At 36.2% G+C, this 24,015-nt stretch overlaps 1 protein-coding gene across 2 annotated transcripts in view; it reads right to left on the reverse strand.

The window, feature by feature from the left end:
• Window positions 1-24,015, reverse strand: part of CSMD3 (CUB and Sushi multiple domains 3) — a 1,168,516-nt gene that overhangs the window by 482,144 nt on the left and 662,357 nt on the right. For both annotated transcript variants that reach the window (XM_005287288.4, XM_008168301.4), the window contains 3 exons: window positions 9,838-10,020; window positions 8,282-8,608; window positions 2,046-2,240 (listed from right to left, as the gene is read on the reverse strand). In XM_005287288.4, coding sequence (XP_005287345.2) covers window positions 2,046-2,240; window positions 8,282-8,608; window positions 9,838-10,020 — 705 coding nt within the window. The remainder of the gene's footprint in view (window positions 1-2,045; window positions 2,241-8,281; window positions 8,609-9,837; window positions 10,021-24,015) is intronic.

The raw sequence follows: 24,015 nt of genomic DNA on the forward strand, positions 1-24,015 counted from the left end.
TCCTGTATGAAATAAAGATATGCATTTGGAGCGTTAATTGAACAGAACTGATTAATAATGAGCACTGATTTTTTTTTTAAATAAAATAAAACTCTGGACAATTATATACACCATACCAGCTGCAATACTGGCTACAAAATTCTGCTTTATAAAGGTCCTCTTTTTGTGTGTTTTTTTTAATCTACACCTTCACTTTTTAAAAATATATCTAATTCTCCAACTAGTAATCCTACCAATAGCAATCCTACCATCCAGAATTCAACTATATGTTCCAATTAGTGGCTAAAATTATCCTTTCATCAGTTTGCCTTGTGCATGGTTGGACATTTTGAGGTATTCCCAGATTAATTTAGCTTCTCGATATGACAGTGAATATTCCACTTTTAATTTTCATTGGCAATTTCATCCAGCTCCATTAACTACAAAGTAGATCAGTGTGGCATTATTGTTTTGGGTGTGATTAACATAATCCAAGAACTACAAGACCACCTTATACAGACTATATGGTGTTCTGCATTCAAGTAGACCAGGGCAAAGATATCGGTGTTTGGGTGCAAAGAGAGAGAAATGGAGAAGACAGAGAAGGGAAAAGAGATAAACAGAAGGAAGAGGCAAGGGGGAAAAACAGGGAGGCAAGTGAATAAAAACCAAAGAAGACAAAGGGAAGGAGAGAAGAGAAAATATCTGTATGTTGAAAAGAAAGAGCCTTAGGTTTGTTAATGTCTTCCATTTACCACTGCCTGCTCTATTGTTGTTTATACTGCTAAACTGACTGTTCAGTGCACCAGGAAGTGTTCTCAGGTCCTGATTCAGTAATTCATCCCCAGACAGCAAAGCACTGCCTCTGGAGCTTTATATATTGATTTTTTCAGGTGGGAGTTGTAGAATGAGTTTCAGGATAATCAGCTTCCATATTTCATTGCTTCTTTACTATACATATTTCAACATCAAATGAACGAGGTACCACGTGTAATAATAGTTTGTATTTCTGTAGTGCTTTTTTTTTATTTTGCTTTATGCACATTTTCTAATTAAGTGTCAATAATCCTGTGAGACAGGTAAGGGATTTAAGTCGTTTTACCCATATATGAAATGCAGATCTCTCTGAAGTGGCATCTAGCAGATATTTAATAGCTCGCAACAAGATCCTCCAGAAGTGTAGGACAGAACGTGAAGAAGTACAGTATCCAACTGAACTTTTAAGGCAAATGGAAGTAGGCATAATGCAGTGATCTGACTAAAAATGTAGTGCCCCATGCATGCTATTAAAACTTCCATCAATTCAAAATAATAAGAGTCCAAATTCTCCACTGGTGTAAATGGGTGCAGCTCCATTGACCTCAGTGGAATTCTAACCATTTACACTAACAAAGAATTTACCAAACTCTGTAATGGTTTCAAGTAGTCAGAACCGTGGTTTGATGCCTTATCCCCAAAAAGAAACAATTGTCACATTAAATCTTTTTCAGAACATCTTTTAAAGGGAAATTAAGGATCTACAAAACACTCTGTTTTAACAGACCTAACTCAAAGTCAAAATATCAAACAAATTAAATGTTACCAACAAATACCTATTATCACTATCAAAGACTGCTTTCAACAAGTTTTGTTTTTGGTGTTTACCAATAATATTATGAATAACTAACTCAATTAAATAACTATTTCAAAACTAAGCAACTTGTCAGGTGGAAAAAAAATTAAAGACAATTTGCATAAACTATTATCATCCATATTTGCAATCTATTAACATATTTGTTCTGCTTTTTTTTTTAAATAAGCAAATGTAAGTCATCCTCTCAGGAATTCTCAAATAAATTTTAGAGAAAATTGACTTAGAGAAACTAATTGTAATTATTTTTGCACTAATTAGAAAATATTCAGAATGAATGAAATTCACTCCTTTGCAGAGGTTCAGTGAGACTTAAGTGAGGCATAGTCTTTGTGCTGGTCTTTGGAAGAAGTGTGAATTTCACCCTATGACAACTTTAAAGAACTAATGATAAATTATCCTAAATAGAAAAGCAATAGCATAAATATTCACATACCTCCACACCTAGGGATAGGTCCACTCCACATTACTTTCCCATCCATTAGTATACAACTAATGGTTTCAGTTCCTTGTGTTTTTATAAATCCTTCTTCACAAATGACTGAGATTGAACTCCCTAATTGAAAGTTGTCACCAAAACGCCGTGCATTGATTGGTACTCCAGGATCAGGACACTCATTATGTCCAAAAGCTTTAAAACAGAAGCAAGAGGAAGGGGGGGGAAAAAAGAATGTGATAAAGCCTTACAAGTAAGTTGACATTTTTAGGGCTCTATGGAAAGGAAAAATTCTATTGTGCAGTTTCTAACTGAAATGACAGCTGCTTTTTTAAAAAAATTGGGACAGTAGTTTCTATGCATCAAACTTAGGCTTGGTCTACACTAGGAAAGTTATACTAGTGTAACTCTGCTGGTTAGAGGTATGAATTTTTACAATAGCTACACCAGTAAAAGACCTAGAGTGGAAGCAGTAATGCTGTTATAAATGTGCCTTATTTCTGGCATAGCTTCTTTTGCTTCAGGAACTGGAATAACTTATACTGGTAAAAGGATTTTTATACTAGTATAGCTGCAACCACACTGTGATGGAGTTTACCATCTTAATTATATGCGTATAATTAAAGCAGCAAAACTTTCTAGTGTAGATAAGCCCTCAGAGTAAAAGGTTAAGCTGTACCTACAAGGCAAATGCAGAAAGGAGAGTTATTTTTCTGTACATGTTCATATGAGATAGAAAGGATGGCTTATTGTTTTTGTAACCGAATAAACTGTACATTGAGTGCACAAAAACAAACACTCATTCACACACACACACACACACACACACACACACACACACACACACACACACACAGGAGGGCATATCTATCCTTAGACCCATACCCTTAGAAGGAAACATACAGAGTTGTTATTCATGGCTTACTTTGATCTTCTCTTTATATGGAAGTGTGTTACATACAACTTTTAGCATCAATTTCTTGTGGAAAATTTACAACACTGGACATGGTGTCTGTCAGTCTGAGTAACATTAACTGTAAATTATTCTTTTGTGTATTTGTTGTACTTGAAGAAGGATGAGTTTTTGGGGAGGTGCAAGATAGGATAATTTGCTGAAGAGAAGGTACTTGTAGTGTTAAGCAGCCTGATGCTATAAGCACTTCTCATTTATACAGAAATAGGATGACCAGATAGGAACTGTGAAAAAACAGGATGGGGGGGGGGGTAATATGCGCTTATATAAGAAAAAGTCCCAAAAAATGGGACTGGCCCTATAAAAACAGGACATCTGGTCACCCTATACAGAAACATAGTTAAATTGGCCTGAAAGAACAATTGGTGAGTGGGCACAAAACTAGGAAAATACATGGGCATGACTACAGATTAGAGCTGAGAGAATAATATGCAACAAATAATTCATCCAATCAATTTCACCATATTTTTCCTGCTAAAAAATACCAGTAAGTAGATGTCAATTTCACTGAATTTATTTTGTACTGAAAAATAGATTTTTTTTGGTGAATTTTTTTACACTGCATGTATTTCTCATGGACAGTTCTCTGACAGTATTCACTATGTAAGCTGTGTTGTTTAACTGTGATTGGCCAAAATAAATCACTGTTTTGCTCTCTTCCATGATTACATAAATGTTTGAGCACTTCCTGCACAGATATCCACACAAGCAACTTTGAAATCTACTTTGGACAATCATTCTTGCGAAATGTTCTCCACAGAAAACAAACCCCAAAAGAAGCAAACTAAATTCATTCAAAAATTTCAGTGAATATTTATAAAAAAAGTTTTGAAATTAGTTAGTGCTCTCATACTATATCCATCATCTTATTTCCTGAGATCATTTCAGTATACAAATCTTCTATCTACATGAAGGTTTTGTATTTATGATTATAGCATAAATAATGGCATAAGTATCTTTCAACTGAAGATATTTTGAAAAATAGCAAACAGCCTTCTGGTTAAACCCCTTTAACCGTCTTGTACGCAAGTGTAAACAATGTTTTATATCGCCTGCTGAATTGAACCTTAGTAATGTTATATGTTCTAAGGAAAGCAAAAAAATGTGCAGATATTGTGGCAGACCTATCTGATTAGACCTATCTATGTCATTTTCCCATTCATTAAAGATATATTGTTATAAAATAGAATGTTTTGATGTAAATGATTTAGCATTTAGCAACAAGATTTCTTAGATGTTGTTTACAAAAATAGTGAGATCCATAATAATCAGGCAATACAAAATGCCATAAAAATGTTCCATTTTTGACTTGGGAAATATTGTAAATTCTGGGGATGAAAATATGGATATAGTGTATGGCTTCAGAGCATTCAAATAAGCAGGAATTGCTGGGAATTGCAAATAGATCTTTTTTCACCCCCAACAAATTATGTACAGTCAAGCGGGCTGTAGTCCACGAAAGCTTATGCTCTAATAAATTTGTTAGTCTCTAAGGTGCCACAAGTACTCCTGTTCTTCTTTTTATGTACAGTCAGTACTTTTAGTGAAGAGATTGACTGCTACTTTTTTTCACTTACTATGACATTAATATGACCCCAGTACTATATACTATAACAAAGGACAGACACAGATATATATCCTTAAATCGGCATTTGACATTGAGAAATATATTCTCAAGAAGAACAGGAGTACTTGTGGCACCTTAGAGACTAACAAATTTATTAGAGCATAAGCTTTCGTGGACTACAGCGCACTTCTTCGGATGCATACTCAAGAAGGCTCAGACATATCAATAGGATACATAGTAGATCTGGTTTTCATGACATTTATGCTCACTGGCATGCCAATATACTGCATAATACCAATTACATTTTGCTATTTCAGGGATTTATCCTTCTGTCCAGGACAGTACTCTGACATCTGAATATGGAGTATTATGCGAGAAAGTAAAAAAGGATTCCAGAATTGTTAGTATTACAGATATGGATGCATTCTCCACTGTAGAGATGTTACAGAATAGAAGTCAGTCATGCTTGAACCAGAAGCAAAGTGAACTTCGGGAGTTAGAGTAGTAAATGGCATTACTACTCACACAGGTGGTCTGCAGACCAGAACCCCATCCCCGTCTGGAGAGGCATACACTTTTAGGACAATTTTTTAAGTACTTATATTGCAGGTCCCTTTAACTCCCCCCAAATGTGGATAAGGAACCACCTTTCTTTCTTCAAGTAACACACAAATGAAATCCTCCCTTGAGTGTGGTATTTGTTTAGCCTACAGTCTCCTTACCAAAGAATGAACACTTTGTACTTTTTTCTGTGAAATACAAATATTATATTGAAAGGAAGAGGAGACAAACAATGGTTTTGAAAATGATTAGACTTATATAAAGCATAAGTGTTAATAGATAATGGAATACCACAAATGAAATAAGACACTCAAACTAACAGGAATTTTCTTCCTATGATTGGCCTTGAGAGCAATCTGTTATGCTCACACTTTCTGGAAAGGATGTCTCAGTAAGTTATCAGACTGTAACATGAGCCATTACTGGAGAAAAAATAGTCATGGTATATGGGGCTGCTCTCACTTCTGTCTTTTGCAAGCATAATGCTAACTTAAGAGCCTCCCTTCTGCTCTCCCTCACGCCCCCCCCCCCCCCAAAATTCTACTTTAAACATAACCATAAGGAAGAATTTTAAAATATAGACATTTAAAATCTAAAAATGTAGAAAAGCACTATTATTTTAAACAATATTATTGTAACATATATGCCAATATATACATTTAGTAGAGGTTACTAAGGTAATGTTCTCATTGTTTTCATATATAAGAGCAAATGTTCAGTTATTATCAACACATGTTATAAATGATTTCTATGTGCTGAGGGACATCATAATCAAAGCACTCTATTTTCCCACCATTTTTTTTCTTTTTTCTGGTCAGCAATTCCAATTCTGTTTTGCTTGGTTTTCTTTCTTTCTTCTTCTTTTTCAAACAGAGCCATCTAAGTTTTTGAGCTAGAGACTTATCTCAAGTGCATGAAATATCTACAGGCCTAAAAATAGGGTCCCTGATTCTGTACTCTCATCAGGCTCAATTCCATTTAATTCATTGAAGTAATTCCAGGGTACAGGAGGTGTAAAAGTGAGAGGAGAACTAGGCCCATAGTCTAGAGATTCAAAATAGTTTTATTCACTTGGAAAAACAAAAACGGAAAAATCTTCTATAAATTAAAGGTTCCTATTCACATTTGATTTTTTTCTAGCTCTTGGCAGAGAGCAAATCTTCTCTCCATCCCCCACCATTATACTTACAGTAAATTCAGGAGAGCCCATGTGAGTTCAAACATAATCTGCTTTACTTAAAAAAAAAAAAAAAGCACTTGGGAATGATATGATAATTTGTATATTAATATACAATAGCGTGGACTTTTCTCAGGATGCTTTTTCCTGTTTTAAGGATTCATCACTTTAATGTAAAAAATTGTTGGGGAATGAAAGTTGGTATGCTTGACTCCCAGAAAAGTTGGTGTTTTTTATTTGTTTATTTATTTGTTTTTAAGGCTAGTTATAAGTTCTGCAAGTTTAAAAACATACAATAATGTTCTGCTGGTGGCTTGCAATTCTTTCAAATACTTCAAATGTATTTTTAAGGAAATATACAGATATATGAACAAACCTAGAAATTGTAACTAAATTTATGAATCTTCTTTATGTAAATCCCTAGGAATAGAATAATCTAATTTAAATTTAGGTTTAATAAGATGTGTAATAGACACTTTAGTCAAAGAAAGACACAATCTGAAATACAAAGAGATAGAAAACCAAAGGCAGCAGTTTTATATAGCAAGTTGCTATGACATATGTCACAGCTAATTTAACTTTAATGGTGTGCAATTACACTTTGACAACTTATTAGTGATGGTATTCGCCACCAGTGTCACTTCGGAAAGGCAGTAAACTCGCATTGTTATTAATTGCTTAGGCTCAGTGTTGAGAAAAAACAGCACTTATTCACCAATACGAATAGACATCTTTTCTGACTGCTATACTTATAAGACCTTGAAATATTAAGCCATCAGCTTTCTCAATGTTTAATGAAGTGCTGTTGTCCCTAAGAAAAATATAATTAACAAAAAGTTATGCTATGCTAATCGCTCTGCATCTCCCTTTTTTGCTGTAATCTTAATACCGAGAAGTAGTTGTAAACAGACAAATTAAATCCTTCAGAAAAATATTAATATTTATGACTGTGGTTATACTCCAATCTTGGACATCAATCCTGCAAAAGATCCAGGATAACTTGCAATGCATAAAGTTAAGAAAATGTATATGTCTTTGCAGGATGGGAGCCTTAGAAACCATTCTGTGAACATTTCCTCACATGGGGTAGCTTTAGGCTTTACTTATGTGACAACAACTCAGATGTGAGAACTCAACCTTTACTCAAGGTAGTAAAACAGTAGTCTCAATACTATGTGATTGCAGGATCGGGCCTTTAAGCAATAGAAGAAATACATCGTAGTGAAGGAGCCCAGAATACAACAAAGGGTAAGAAATACAGACTATGCTAACACATTATTTGTATTAGTGTGGTAGATGGGAGTGCCTCAAGGATCAGGGCCCCGTTGTAATAAAAGCTGTACAAACGAGTAATAAGGAGACAGTGTCATCATGACAGCTCACATTCTACATTTGTGATAAGACATGATGTGGATGAAACAAATAAACAGGGAGGGATGGGAGTGAAGGATAACAGTATAAAAACCATGTTTTGCACAGTAGGCAAATTTACTCTCAGCTTGTCCCCTGCCTGGTATTCCCAACTGGCTGACATTCTGACAGTCTAAGGGTATGTCTAGACTACAATCACAGGCAGGGATTGCAGATTGATCAGATTTACCCGACCTAGTCTTATTTTTGCTAGCTTGAGTACTGGAGTAGTGAAGATGCAGCTGTTTGAGTTTCAGCAGTGCCAGGCTGTACAAGGCTACTCATAACCCTAGGTAATTACTTGCAGGGCTAGGCTATGCTGAAGCATGAGCTGACCACTTTCACTAGTCCAGGACTGGAGCTTACTATATTACACCTAGCACACAAACGTTTACTCAAGCTGCAATCTCAGTGATTGCAGTTTAGAAATACCCTACGACAAAACACAAAGAGCCGGGAAGCAGGATTCAAGCAAAGTACTCAGGGAGAAGACAAACCACACATTTGGATGTATGTACTTTACAAGTCCACATTGAAAAACTACTCACTGTTATAAGTGATGTTAAAGCCACGGCCTGACATTGAATGGTCAGCTTGAAATTCCAAACGCAAGATATGACTGTTGCTGGTAAGATGCGAAGGAACCTCAGCACCAGTGAAAGTACCAAGTATTGGAGAATCTGGAGAGTCACCATCTTTAACTGCAAGGAAGTCAAATTGAGATTCCAAGTCAAAGTCATTAAAAGAGAGATGAATTCTGCTCCCTGGGTCTGAGATTATTGTCCAGATGCAGTTTAAATTATTTCCATATCCCTCTGGGTAATCAGGTGAAAGAACTGTTCCCATCGGTGCAGTGAAATTAGAAAGGCAAGGAACTATCAAAAGAAAGAGAAAGAAATTAGAGAACAGAGTAGAACCTATTTTCAAGAGAATTGTCTCATATGATCATCTCTTCCTAAAATTTCTTTAAGGCGTGCTTACTATTGCAACTGAAAAAGCCAATGTCTTTGGGACCAGCTAAGAAGCCAAAGGAGAACTTATCAATTTGATTTTTTTTCTTTTCTTTCTTTCTTTTTTTTTTTTTTTGTATCTTCTCACTGCTTTTATCTCTACAGGCTTCCTGCAGAAAGCAACACCCCAGGCAACATAGAACAGTAACAGGATTCTGGAAACCACAGCAGTCCTCATTTTTTATCCATGTTCAACAGTCCTTAATCTTTTGGCACCACTTATTTTCTGCTTTAGGGAACTGTTTAGATGAACAAACCTCTCACTGAGTACATTAAGAGTCAGAAGGTCAATTCTGCCATTCTCATTTGTAGCTCATACATAAGCACAAGAATTAGACTAGCCACAAAAAAAGGGTAGGCTTATTTTGCTGCTATCAAGACAATATTTCATGTCTAACCACACCATTTAAGCAATATTAAATTAACTTACAATGATGAAAGTGAGTGATGATGCTCTTAATATGCTTGGCCCATAATATTTTATGTAAATGTTAAGAGAGAGATATGTTGGTTACTATATATATATATATATGGGTGTGTGTGTGTGTGTGTAGAGTAACCAACATATCTCTCTCTTAACATTATATATATATATATATATATATTATATAATTGGTGAAGTTTATTCTGCATAATATTATTGATAGACAACTGAAATATACATCTCTATGATTATTTAAGTTCTAAAATATATTCATGTATAATGCATGGAAAACATCTGTAAATAATTTAAATGCCTTTGACTGCAATACAGCAATTTCTAACTTAATTTATTTAATCAATTTATAATAGTTACTATAAAAATATCTTACGCATAAAATATACAGCCTCCTAGAAAATACAGTATGTTAACAATAACATTTTATATGTAGGCACATAATAATACTTCCTTTTAATAACTACTAGAGGAAAGAACAGAAAAAATATTTTAAGTGGTCATAGAATGTATATTGTGAAGCTCTCGCTAAACAAGAGTAAATTCTCCATGCCAGAATAAAATAATTACATTGTACTAACTTTGCAATTAATCACACAAGCAATTACTCAAGGATAGTGTAATATATGTTGCATTAAAAAAAGCATTTGGTACTCACAAATACAAATTGGAATGTTTGCAGACCACTGGTTGTTCTCCTGACACACAATGGATTTCTCTCCAATTAATTCAAATCCAAACTGACACTCAAACCTTAAAATATCCCGGTTGGAAAATCCATCACCTTCTCTGATACCATACAATGGTGTTCCAGGATCCCCACAACTTTCCTTTTCAATTTCTGTTGAAACGGCAAATAAATATAAATTTTATTTCTAGAGGAATCAAACATTTTCTCCATAGCCATGCACTCACATCTGGAACAAAATTACATATTTTGAGCAAATGAATATCACAGTACATTGTTTATTATAAATAATAATTAATATTATACAGGGCATGAATCTGAGTTGCTTTCCATACATAAAACTCCTAATCGAGTTATGAATGTTAAGTATGAATCTTGGCAGGATCAGATCTTCAAGTATAATTTCACAAAACTGTTCAAAAATAAAGAGGGGGACAAAGTGCTCTCTACTTACCTCCTCACAAGTGTTTGTTATAATATGTTTTAATCGTTATGGACTCAATCCTGCAAACTCCTGCTCACATGAGAAGTATTATTTGTTTTACAATAATGCCTACAATTCCCAACAGAGATCAGAGCTCTACTGTGCTAGGCATTGTACAAACTGAGGCACTATCTGTTCCCAAACACAGTTTAAATAGACTAGATTTCATAGTGTGAAAGAAAGTGAGTACTATTATCCCATTTTACACATGGGGAGCCAAGTTACTTACATTAAGTGAACTGCCCAAGGTCACACAGAAAACATACAGCACAGGCAGGAAGCATACCCAGATCTCCTGAGTCCCATGCTAGTGCCTTAACCAAAAGACCATTTCCCTTTCCCTGTATACAATTAGTTCCCTGAAGTCACTGAACCTATTCAGGTTAGTAAGAACTAATGGCATAATTAAATATTGGAGGGATAGCCGCGTTAGTCTGGATCTGTAAAAAGCAACAGAGAGTCCTGTGGCACCTTTAAGACTAACAGATGTATTGGAGCCATCTGACGAAGTGGGTATTCACCCTCGAAAGATTATACTCCAATACATCTGTTAGTCTTAAAGGTGCCACAGGACTCTGTGTGGCATAATTAAAGAATTGGCAAGATTGGGCTCTACTGTAGTTCTAGATATAATATTTCAGGATATTGTATGTATGGGCCTTGATCTTTTTTTCACAAAGTTATCAGCATGGAAGAGATCCTCTAAATTGATCTCCCTCATGCACATGGGGTAAATGTTCACCCACTTCTGTGACGCTGCCATCTCCAGCACCCAGCCAAGATCCCATGGGGAGCTCTGTGCAAAGTAGGGGGATTCTCTAAGGCTAGGGAGTGCTTGGGGTATGGACACTGGAAATGCATTAGTCCTCCAGCAAGCCCTACAAGGATTAGAGCATAAAGTTAATGCAGCATGAGTTGGTATTATTTTTTTTTATGACTCCTCTCCCCACCCACCCATCCGCTACACACACACACACACACACACACACACACACACACACACACACAGGCAGGACACCCCAATCCTTTTTGCACATGCACAGGCCATCCATGCACAAACCCGGGCCTATTGAAACACATCACAGAAAGCAGTAAGATGGGGGACAAAACCACTGCCTACTCTACAAGGGAGAGTGGGGGAGGTTGAAAAACTCCTGATAGAACAATCACAGGAAATCTTTGCAAGGAGATTCTTGCGGAGTTTCTCTCCACCAAACCCTTGTCCCCAATCACCTTTCCAATGGCTATTCTCACAGGATTGGTAAATTGGATCATGGTTATTTTGTACTGTTCTAATATTCATATTCCCAAATGACTAATGCATTTCCACTGTCCATACCCCAAGCACTCCCTAGCCTTAGAGAATCCCCCTGTGCTCTAACTCTGCCTTTTTAGAGCATAAGTACTACAGGATAGGAACCCTTTTTTTGGTTTTGTCCAGAGCCTAGTGAATTGTGGGTGCTGCCAGAAACAAATAAGTAATAACTATCCCTAAGAGCTGGGTCTAGAAATTCCCCATTGTAAAGATCTTCATAGCTTCTTTTTCCCCCTCTTAAGGTGGGCGCCTCTAAAATGAGCATAAACCACAATCAATGTTGACTTTGTATTATAACTCAAAGTATTTCTTAAATAGATGCTCTATTTACCGTGTTCTATTTGATTAAGGGGAAGGAGAAATGAAATAAACACCTTGTAATTTGGTTACCTGCTTTCCATACATTTTTACACAAAAATGGGGTGTGAGGGTTGATTCAAAATTCAAAGAATCAGCAATAAATGGTGTAGGTTCACCTTCATACATACAACACCTATAAATGTTAAGACTCAGTCATAAAGAAAATATACAACCTCAGGCACAAATTCTATTCACCCTCCTTACCACAGTGATGATGATAATGGGGAAATAAAATTATTATACACAAAAAACAAACAAACAATAGATTTCTTACTTGCCCATAAGCCTTATAATTTTGCCAAGCTGTGTTGACAGGCATTACTTGAGTTTATCAAAGTTGAATATAACCCCAAGTGTTTACATCACTACAAGGTTTATGTGTGAAAAATATTTTTTTACCATCTGACAAATGATTCTGACAAATTTCATATTGTTCCCAGGACATTTTCCTTTGGCTACTTTCCCCAAATCCACAGAAATCTCACATTGTACGGTAACTAGTGGTGTTCTCATATAACTTCAACTATAGTTTAAATATATCTTCTCTTACTTGTTTGACTTTTGAGATGGTATTTTGGTCCATCTGGACAAAGTTTTCTTTCACCTAAATAACAAGAGTTTGCACAGGTTCTGCAATATCTAACATCTGAGTTTGAACTGTCGATCAGGGTTACTGCTGTGAGCTGGTCCAGCTTGATTTTCCTTTGCTTTCTCTTTGATATCACTATCACTATCTGAAAGGATTAGAAATCCTGCCTGGTCAATTCTGAGAGCTCCTAGGAGATGTCATTGGCATAACATAAAAACATGCTATTTTCTTCAGTGCTACGTGGGTGTTTCAGTTGATTTTTAGTATTTATATCTCTAAATTTGTATTGTATTTTATGGTGAGAACTGGGATTAAGTTAAGCACAGTGTTACGTGTACTAATGATTTAAAATTAAACAAAACAAAGCCAACACACAGCATACCCCCACTCATTTATATCCCTAGAGGCGCGCGCGCACACACACACATTCTTATGTAGTGTTCCTGATAGTATTGGTTGATTTACGAATCTGAAACTGGATGTAATTGTGTGGTCTTGTTTAGCTCTAGCAGGAATCAGAGATAGATGATTATTCTTTGTTAGTTTTAAATCTGTATTAGTGGTATCTAATTTTATTTTGGGATTGGCAATAAACAGACAAACTCCAAGAAAAACCTCTATACCTGCTGAGCTCCTTTCAGATGCTCATAGTGTGAACAATGGGGATTCAGTTAATGGTACTAATTTAGCTTTAGCTGAAGTCATTGAAGGGACAAATAATAAAATTTGTGTTTCTTGTACTGTTAGATATGCTAACTTTTGGTCTAGCTTTCCTAGGATCCTTATCTATTTCATTTTCTTGTATAGAGCAGAAGTTAGGTGTCTATGGGTAATATAAGGGTAGAATTTCAGACTTACAGAAATGTACTGTCCCATTAAAAGAAAGAATGACATAGACTCACCACTTTCCAAATCATATTAATTGCTGTACTGTAGATAATAAATGTATAATTATAATAGAAGATGGAAAATCAGTTCTAATATATAATTATTTGCTTTATTAAGGTCTCTATTAAAATTTTATAAAATAGCAATAACTTAATACTTCTATCTACTTCAAATAGACATGCTAGAGGTTAACCAAGAATGACCACACCACAGCTTAAGTGGGGGGGGGACGTTGTCCGGGCTTCTGGGGAAAGCGTAGTAGTGCTTTACAGCTGCGAGGAGGAAGATGGTCAGAAGCTGCTGCAAAAAGAGGGGTGGGGGTCAGCATGGTGAAGCTGACATCCCCTGGGAACGAAGTGTGAAGGGCTTGAAAAGGGGAAAGCTTAGGTGTCAGAAGCCCTTAGGTGGCCAAATTCCTGGGGCCCACAGGAGGGTGGGTACTTTTGCACCCTGCCATAGCATATGGGACACCAGAGTTATTTCGGGAGGATGGGGTTCACCTTGCGTGCAGACAAGTTTTTTGCTGCTATAAAAAGGGAGCATTTGGAAATGTCTGGGAACCCAACAGGATTCGGCAGCCAAGCTAATTGCTGGCGCCTCCTTGTGGTGGATGTCTATTGCAGGTACTCCATAGGGAAGGCATTCAGTGACCAGATAAATGGCCTGATTAAAGGAATGGAATGGGGATGGGTGGGTGTTGGAGCTCCTATGATTAGTATAGCAGGGAGCCAACCCCCCTTTCTTATACCCAACCTTAACCCTCCTACAAGGGGGAGGAGGGAATGAATGAATTGGCTGGGGGCCTGGATGGAAAATGACGGGAGGGAGGGGCTGTGGAAGCCTCTGGGTAGTTACTGAATGAACATGGAGTTGCCTGCACTGTACATTTTATCTGCCCAGGAGTCCCAGACATCTAATAGTAAAGTTGTGGCCTGATTAAATCCATATCAAGTGTCTCCTGTCTTTCTTTCGGTATAGCTGGACAATGACTCCATGCCTCCCAACTTAAGTGTTTTTAAAAATTGTTGAAGATCACAAGAATAATTCAGTCACTAATAGTAATTTAATCGTTAGTTTTATATTTAATCATTAAAAACTCAGATACAGAGCCTCACTCAGCAAAGCTATTCTTTCTTCCAACAACATATTATGGTATTTCAGATGTTACTCAAGATACTATTTAATAAAGGGAAAAGTTATTCTGTATTACTCAAATAATATTGATTGATCCAGAATTAAAACATATTCTACACATGCTATGTCAGTTGTGGTGCCTAAAGGTTCTGGTTTTGAATCATGAATATGCAATTGTTATATTCTCTTTTACACAGAAGTTATAAGATAATGATACAATGAAATAACTCACACCTAACAAAGGCCTGATTTTAGCCCAACTTACCTACAACTGAATCTGAGATGCTTTAAATAGTATTATCATTTTTATTTTTTTTGCATCCTGAGTTAACAGACCTTTCTAACTTTATGTTATCTTATGTCCTTCAAGAGGAATATCAGTTGTAAAGGAAAAAATAAATATGGTCTCTCAATGTATCCTCACATTCAAACCCTAAAGAGTGACCTGTCCTTCCTCCAACCCCTTTTGTCTAGATTTCTATTTAACACTTTGAATTAGCCTCTGTGAAACTAAAAACACTAATAAAGTCAGAAATAAGATGTAATACATCAAAAGGTCACAAAATATACTTAATATCAGAACAGATGTTTCAGTTCATCTCCTAATAAGTGACACAGAAACATACACAAAAGATGTGACAATTCATTTTCTCTGTGTCCTCTCAGACAATAATTCCTTGCTAAAAGAGTCAAGGTCCCATCAAAGTGAAACCATAAACCTGTACATCTCTAAAATAAACGTGTCCAAAATTGTTTTGGAAAGGCAATATTTATTTCTTATCTTTGAGCAAACTAGATGGTTTCATCACTACCATTAATGCACCTCTTAGAGATGTGCAAAGGAATAAATTAATTCAATAATTCGCCTCACAACATTCCCTAATTCATAAAATGAAGAAAAGTAAACAATGTTTTAGCCATTTAGGGAACAATACAAATCTAAGGCCAAATCACATTTTATGACATTTCTGTTAAGACTTAAAGTGTTCAAACAAAGGCTTTTGTAATAAAATAGGGATTTGCATACTTGAATAAGTTCATATACATATGACAAAATACTTTTACTAAGAAAACAGATTTTGGTGTATAAAATTACAGTGCATGCTAATATATTAGTATATCTACAAATGTTGTATAATGACTAAGTGTAGCAATTTTGAAGTTATACTAGAAGACAATATTACTAAGAATTAGCACTTGTGCTGTTAATATTTTGAAGTATCTAGGACAATGCTTAAAATAAACTAGAATATTCAACCATTTGGAGTTAACATATGGGATTTTATAACAACTTGGAAATTGTCTTCAAATTAGAATAAAAATAGGGATGATTTATTCCTGCTTTTGGAAGTGGAATGAAATAACACCATTTCTACTGTTAAGGGAAAGATGAGATAACCATAGATGTCAGAAGAAAGGAAAATAAAGCTTCCAGAAGATGATTACCAAGTTACAATAAATATTGAGAAAACTTTATCCTGTTGTTTAATTCAAGAAGAATTAGCAACCAAAAACTGAGCCAAAAGACTGGCAAACAGTTCTGTTAAGTATCTTTTGTAATTAACTATGTAAAAGATGAAATTAAGGAATTCCCAGGGAGACTGGAAACCTTGGGAAATCTTCTGAAAATTTTCTGAATCTCAAATACTACAACAACGCTGCATACCTACTGGATAGGTAAGAAATGTACAATGACACTTTGACTTGTCCAGTTAATAAATTAGCACCTGTAATAAAAGTAAATAACCACAGAAAATTGCAAATGTGTAGTTTCAGGGTAGGCCAAACACCTCAATGCAACCAAATGGAGAGATCATACGTAAAAAAAACTGATTGTCCAGCAAAACATATGTCTGGCAGATCATGTTCAGGAGATTAATGTCTGATTCAAAGAAAGCTGGCCCATTCCACATAAGAAGTGTTTATTTAACTCTCCCAAAGATGTAGGGATATTAAAGAAGGTACTAACAGCGATTCCCCCAAGTGACAGAGACCCCCTCATAATTTGGCCCCCACACTTTAAAATCCAACAGTTTCACCAAGTACAAAAATCTCTTGGGTCTTCTGTTAAAACTTGTAAGCTACTGTCTGTAGAAACCATTGATTATATCTATCCTGTGAAAGATATTTTACTACTATGTAAAACTTACAAACAAGTTAACTGACTTTGTTCTTGAAGTAATTGATACAATGTAAACAAACACTATAAGCTGTTAAGTGACTTTCACTTCATTCAACTGCTCCTAGGACAGACCCCCACCCTCTGTGATTAAAGGGACGGGAGTCTCAAATGAATTAGCACACACTCTGAAAGTGGTGGAGACAGTAAATTAAAATATGGTTAAGGGATGGAATGTATGCTGATGAATGCTTGATATACATGGATGGTTAAGGAGGTGCCAGCCTAGAAAAGGAGTATCCATCGCCGAAGAATGTGTCAAGTGGATGACCAGAAACCCCGAGAAGGTAAACTGGGACCCACCCCATCACCTGGAAGGATGAGAAACACAAACTTTGGAAAGTGTGGAGCCACCAGGAATGTGCCACTTTGGACAGGAATGTGTGCCATCTGCTGATTGAGTCAGCAACAGCAGGATGAAACAGCTCCCATAGACTAACATAGGAATTAATTCCTATAAGAATGGACTCTAAAGACTGATGACTTTGAGTCTCTGGTTCTGCTGCCAGCCTCCAGGAGCATCAGGTGCACCTGACACGGACTCGGCTCCATCTTCATGACCAAGATACCTGGCCAGTAACTTGGCATGAGCAACTTCTAGGCTGGTAACTATAACACCTATACAGAACTTGAATGAATGACTGTGTGAATGAATCTCTCTCTCTATATATATATATGTATGTGTGTGTGTATAAGAAATAAGTAGTCAAACAACGTTGTTTACTTTTATCTTTTGCTTTATCAGTATATTTACAATAAATGTGGCATCTTTGCCTTATCCCTCTTAATAAGCTCCTGCTGGTTTTTATTCTATTGGTATAACAAAGAGACCATGATTTTCTTTGACTCAGAGTCCTTTATGGACCAGAATCTTTGATCCTAGGATGCTAAATTTCAGAATCCACTTATAAGCAGATTTGGGGAAAATACATTTATTTCCCTTAACAGAGAATCCCACCACAAAGATGACGTATGCACAATAAACAACATAAGGGAGGGTGAGAAATTCCACCTGCTTAAATGTGCAGAAGATTTAGGAAATGAATGCCTATTGCTAAAAATTCAATAAGGAATTTCTTTGCTTAAAAGGAAGTCAGAATTTGGCCTTGGAGGGCATAATTATTGCTTTCTTAGAACACTGGAGTTCAGAGCTATCCATAAAAGCAGACTCTTGGTCTGGTAGGAACTCTTGATTGAAAAATAGCAAATTAATAAACTTAACAATTTCCATAGATACTATTAAGATAACCTGATTTCAAATAAATACCAAGAAACGTTATACTAGAAGTAGGAAAGAATACGAACCTTAAAGTATCTTATGTTTGTGGAAAATTATCCTAAATTATAGGATTTGAATCTGACAGCACTGTACATTAAACTGATTTGGTGCTGATTTTAAGTGCATTCTTTCACCTGCAACTGTCAGCATTTTGTTCACAATGGTCATATGACTTTTATGTAGCACTCAGCTCACTTCTCTTGGCTTGCTAAATCGTCTATCTTTCTACTTAAAATAACTACATTTAAAACCTTTAGTTTTTGATGAGTTTAGATGAGTTTAATTTGATGAATACATACCTAAATCTCAGCTGTATCTTTGTGAAAGTTTGTTTCGTGATTCATTTTGACCGCCCTGCGCCTTTAAGTGTTGGGGTGGAGGGGCTCTCTGGCTGGCTGAGTGAAGGGAACAGTGCTTTATGTTTGGTGTGGGCAGGGAAGATGAAAACTGCTGCAAAATGGCACAGCATGGCCACTGACTCATCGCCTGGGAATGCAGAGTTTAAAAGGGGCAGCTTGGTGTCTATAGCCTTCCTTTTTACATGGACCAAGACTGAAGCAGGACATACCCTTCCTTCCTGTTAGGTGGTAAAATACCAGGTTTGGTCAACACCTGCTGTGGGCACTATGCTAGCTGCCCCTTTTTTAGGGGGGCTGGGAAGGAATTTTTCTCTTACAACCATATTGGTGTGGGTGAAGTTGGGGATTTTTTCGCCTTCTCCACAGCAGGTTTCAGGAAGGACACTGTTCATGCATGGCATGACGGGCGATAGGCCATATATCACAACTCATTATTTAAGTGTAGGGAGGATGTCCAGTGTAGGTACTCCGTAGGAAAGGTATACAGTGACTAGATAAATGGCTTGGAAAAGGACTTAAAAAGAGGTGTTCATTAAAGTAATGATTGGAGGGTGGTTGGGGACTCCTATGATTGGTACAGTAGGGAGCCAACCCCCCATTCTTATAGCCCACCTTAACCCTCCTACAAAGGCGGTGTATGTGGATGGTAAGGTCACAGGAATGGATTTGCTGGAGGGACCTGAATGGAAAAAAGAGGGGGAGCTGGTAAAAGCCCCCCACGTAATTACAGAATTAACAGGGGGTTACCTGCATTGTATAATATTATCTGCCAGGTAGTCCCAGACATCTAATAATAAAGTTGCGGCCTTACTAAACCCATGTCAAATGCCTCCTGTCCTTCTTTCGGCATAGCCAGACAATGTTTTGTTGTCTTGTTTCAATTCAATATGTATCTTTAAGTGCTACTGAGCACTAGCAACTTTGTTAAATCAGTGTTCTTCTCTACCCTATAATTTCAAGCCCCCGCAGTCCTGCTGCCTTTGCATGTGTGAATAACAATTACCTGCTGTGAGATAAGCTTCCTTAGATCTTTCTCCCTTATAGCATTACATTGTGTGTGAGTGATAAAAGCTATCTTCTAACTTCAAAACTTCACCTCAATCTTCATTGGTGTGTGTTATAAACTTTAACATACTTTGACATTGACTTTAATAGTGTTTTCAGACTACATTTATCTACTGTGTTAACACTTTACACTCCAAAATAGCCTCATTTCCATTTTTGTGTGTAGTAACGTAAATTGTTACAGGTTTCCCTTTGTTTATTCCAGTTACTAAGAGCATTATGCTCTTTCGTTATTTTTCTACATATTAATCTTGCTAGTGTTTATATAACTTATACATGTGTACTTTGTCTGTGATCATTTGTAGCCAAAAAGTCCATCTCTTATGCAAATTAACTGAAACACAAAAGTAGCGCCCTCATATCTAACTTAACTTTTCTAACTTTTTCAAACTGCAACCTTGTACAATACTTGCTTAAATTGCATTACTATCTTTCATTGTTTCCCCGAGTACATGAAAATATACATGGAATAACCTGCACTGTACAATTTTATCTGCCACGTACTCCCAGATATTTAAGAATAAAGTTTTGGCCTGATTAAAACCATACAAGTGCCTACTGTCCTTCTTCTTCTAGCATAGCCGGACAACAATCCAATGAACTATTGGATGGGTTGAGATTATCTCATATGCCTATATTGGCACGAAAAATTCTTTAATGTTTCTTAAAACTTTTCCTATTATGAAGAAGATTAGAATTCCTAAGAGGATGTAGCCCATGCTTCTTTTCAATGAGTTCTGTATGGAATGTCTCTTTCACTTTCGTGTTGGATTCATAGCATAAACAATTATTATTCTTAATGTTCTTAATAAGCATCTAACTCTTTGATCATTTTTGTTAGGTTTTAATATTGTTTTTGAAGTCATTTTCTATTATGTCTTGACATATTTACTAGTAAATGCATTTAGAAGCTCCGTTTTTTAATCCAACTAGTGTAATTTTCATGAGGCAGAATAGTCTAGTGTTTGAAACAAGGGAATGGGAATCAGAGAAATGAGTTTTAACCATGATCCATCACTCACTCAGTGTGTTACCTTGAGCAAATCATTACCTAATTGCCCAGATGTAAAATGGAATAGTAATGTAAACCCACCTTTGCAAAATACTGAGATCCTCAAATGAAAACGGATCTAACAAATGTAAAGGGCTATTATTATTACTACTTATAGCAACAAATGAAGATAGAATCATAATGTGTCAGTTAGAAGGAGGCTAAATTCAATGCCCTGATTCTGTAATAGACAAACATGCTAGCAGACAAATTGCAAAATTAAGTGTGAATAAATAGTTGAAGAATAACAGATGTGTCCTCTGAAGATGTGGAAGATAACAACATAAAAAGGGTTTCTGTAAGCCACTGACATAAGAAATAAGACTGTACTTTATATTTGTATCAGCCCCTTTTCTTCTTTTCTTTTTTTCCCTGTAAGATCTTTTCACTAAATAAGATATTGACAACTGCTCTAAGTGCCATTTTCCTAGAAGAATATAGAATGAAAATAGACACAGTACTTTTTCTCATTAGATCCTGGAGTGATGACACTGCGGTATAGTCCCCACAAATACACTGGAGCATATTTGACCACAAAATAGAGAACACCTTTCTTCTGAAAGTACTATACTCACATTGTCATACATAAACATAGGGAGCAATATGTGATTAATCTCATTTTTTTTCTTAATAAAACGGAGAAACAGATAAAAAATGGAAAAAAAATAATGGACCTATGGACTTTTTTTTAATCAACCATTAACCTTGCTTTCACAGACCTTGTCCATATAACAAAGGGATAGTTCTGAAAATATTAAAAATCCATTATTTGATAAGTCCATTGGGTTGATAAACATAAACAATTTTAAAAATTCAAAATAAAGCTGATGAAATAATTTCCATTATAATATATTTTCTAGAAAATACAAGAACACACTTTTGAAAAAAAACTTGCAAATAATGTTCTCATTTGTAATGTCCTGAACTACTAAGCTGCTCTCAGCCTTTGAGGCAACCCATCAATTAAGCAAAGACAACCCCAAAAAAAGTACACTGGGTTACAATCCTGAGTGCAGACACCCCAAAAAGAAGAACCTTCCCTGAGAATACTATGATTTCAGAATGAGACTCATCTGTCCTGATTTACTGACCTAAGGGCCCCATCTCCAAGGTAAAACATCAATGTAATTTATATATTTTATTTTGCTTGATTTTATTAAATATCTTACTAATGCATCAATTATTTATTATAAATATGCACACTGTGCACATGTAAACCACATGCAATGTACACTGGGTCTGTTTATAGATTTGTATATTTTAACATATGAACCCTAGGTCCGCAGTATATTACATACAGGTTAAATCATATGAAAGAGGTGGATTTTGTAGTATATAGCACTGTTTAAAAGTTAGACAAATAATTCTTCATATAGCATAAAAATATTAATTAAAGAGGTAGGTTTCTTCCATGTGGGTTTACATGTCAGTTTTCATGATGGCTGTATTTGTTGAAACCTGAGATTATTATTTTCCATTTTGGAGAATAGTGTATAGCCACAATATTGCTAAAATGGCAGACGGGTCAGTTACTTCACAGGCCGTTTTGGGCACAGTAGTGATGATAAGGGTTGAGTCCTCCTTGCTTATACTTTGGTCACCACCACACTCAAAGAGAAGGAATGTTAAACAACCAGAGAGGTCCAACTGACCTACTTACACCTCCTTTACCAAAGCAGGATCATATGTACCTCCTACTTTATAACCAGAAAGGCCAGTGTATCCACCTGACATGATAAAAACATGCTCTAATATTACTCCTACTGTAGATAATAAACAGTACACATTTCCTCAGAACAGGACACTAAAATGTCATGGAAAAAGAAGCACCTCTAAGCATAAAGAAACAATAAATATAACTGTAGGGGAAAGGTTGCGGAAGCTTGGCGAGGAGCTAGGTGGCGGACCGAGTATGTGACTGAATGCGAGCGGAAGATGCAGGCTGTGCAGTTGAAGGCCGTGCAATGAACCTTGTCTGGCAGAGCCTGCCAAAATGTAGTTTAGTATAGTTCAACATGTTTTTGTCTGTAAACAAGTTAGCTTATATAATGAGTACGATTTATGAATGCAATGAATGTAGCCAGCTGTTGACCCCATGTAACCTTGAGATAAGCGCGGGGGGATATAGAATTGCAGCGGACTCCCTTCAGTGGAGTCCTGCCTGGCCACCTGTCCCAGATGGCCTCAGGGGCTCCCCACGCAGCTTGGAGTGTAAGTTCTTCCCTCAGTAAAGCCTTGCTTTTTACTCTCAGGCACTGAGTGTCATTCTTTCGCCGGTATCACGCCCCCCCTTGTGGGCACAATAACTGAAACCTAAAGCTTCTGGGTTGAGAAAACAACATTATTTGCTTTTAAAAATTATTTCACAACTCCAGATGACCCATGGAAATCAAATGAAATAAGCTGTTAGAAATCCTGTTGACATTATATCACAGAGAGATATGCCAACATGTTTAGATTAAGCATTTTTTTTTCTTCCAAAGGGCAGCATCTCGCCCTAGGTATGGTGGAAATTCATCAGTGGTCAAAATATTATGTGACAATCATTAACACTCTCCTTCAAATTCTTCTGTATCATGGGAGCATCCATGTGTGGATGAAGGATACTTATACAGAAAAGAAGCAAGAGACCTACAGAGTGTTCCTGAAGTCGCTTGAAAGATGGGTTTGCACTGGACCAAATGTACAACTGCTAACATTTTGTAACAAGAGAATCTGGAAGCCAGCAATCAAGTCATGCATGGTTTATTAGAGCTTCAAGAGAATTGAAAGAGTTCATCCAAGAATATTCAAGAATATATAAGAACAGGTAAGACATTATGCTTTAAACGTGTCATCTGCTTGATAAGACGGCACCTAAGTTACGGAGCAGTAACTTGTCTAAGCTATCTTTACAATTCAGTAGTCCTCAGAATGTTGCTCAATTCAGTTTTGTCTAATGTTTGTTTTTTGATCCAAGGACCTAAAACCTGTAAAGAATGAGATGTCAATTTGAATTTTAAATAATTATACTAGTTTAAAGAAAATTAACATTTTATTGTAATGTAACAAATATCAAAGTAAATGTGTATTCAAAGTATATTTTCTAAAACACATCATAAATGCATCCATGGTACCTGACCATTGGTGATCAAATCTATACTTATTTGTAGCTGTAACTTTCCACGCACTACAAAGGGAGCAATATGTGATTAATCTCATCTTTTTTCTTAATAAAATAGAGAAACATGAAAAATGGAAAAAAAATGGACTTTTAATATTTTCAGAACTATTCCTTTGTTATATGTTTCCTATTTGAAGCATTCTATAGATCACAAATCTATCAGTGATACACCTAAGGGTAAGTCCAAAGCCACAGTAGCTGTGCTGGGCAGGAGTCAAATCAGTTCAAGAATGTTCTTGGTTCTCTTATTCCCTGTCCAGGTGGAGGTCAGGCATATTGTGG

This window comes from Chrysemys picta, chromosome 2, assembly GCF_011386835.1.
Source record: "Chrysemys picta bellii isolate R12L10 chromosome 2, ASM1138683v2, whole genome shotgun sequence".
In the NCBI taxonomy this organism is placed as follows: Eukaryota; Metazoa; Chordata; order Testudines; family Emydidae; genus Chrysemys; species Chrysemys picta.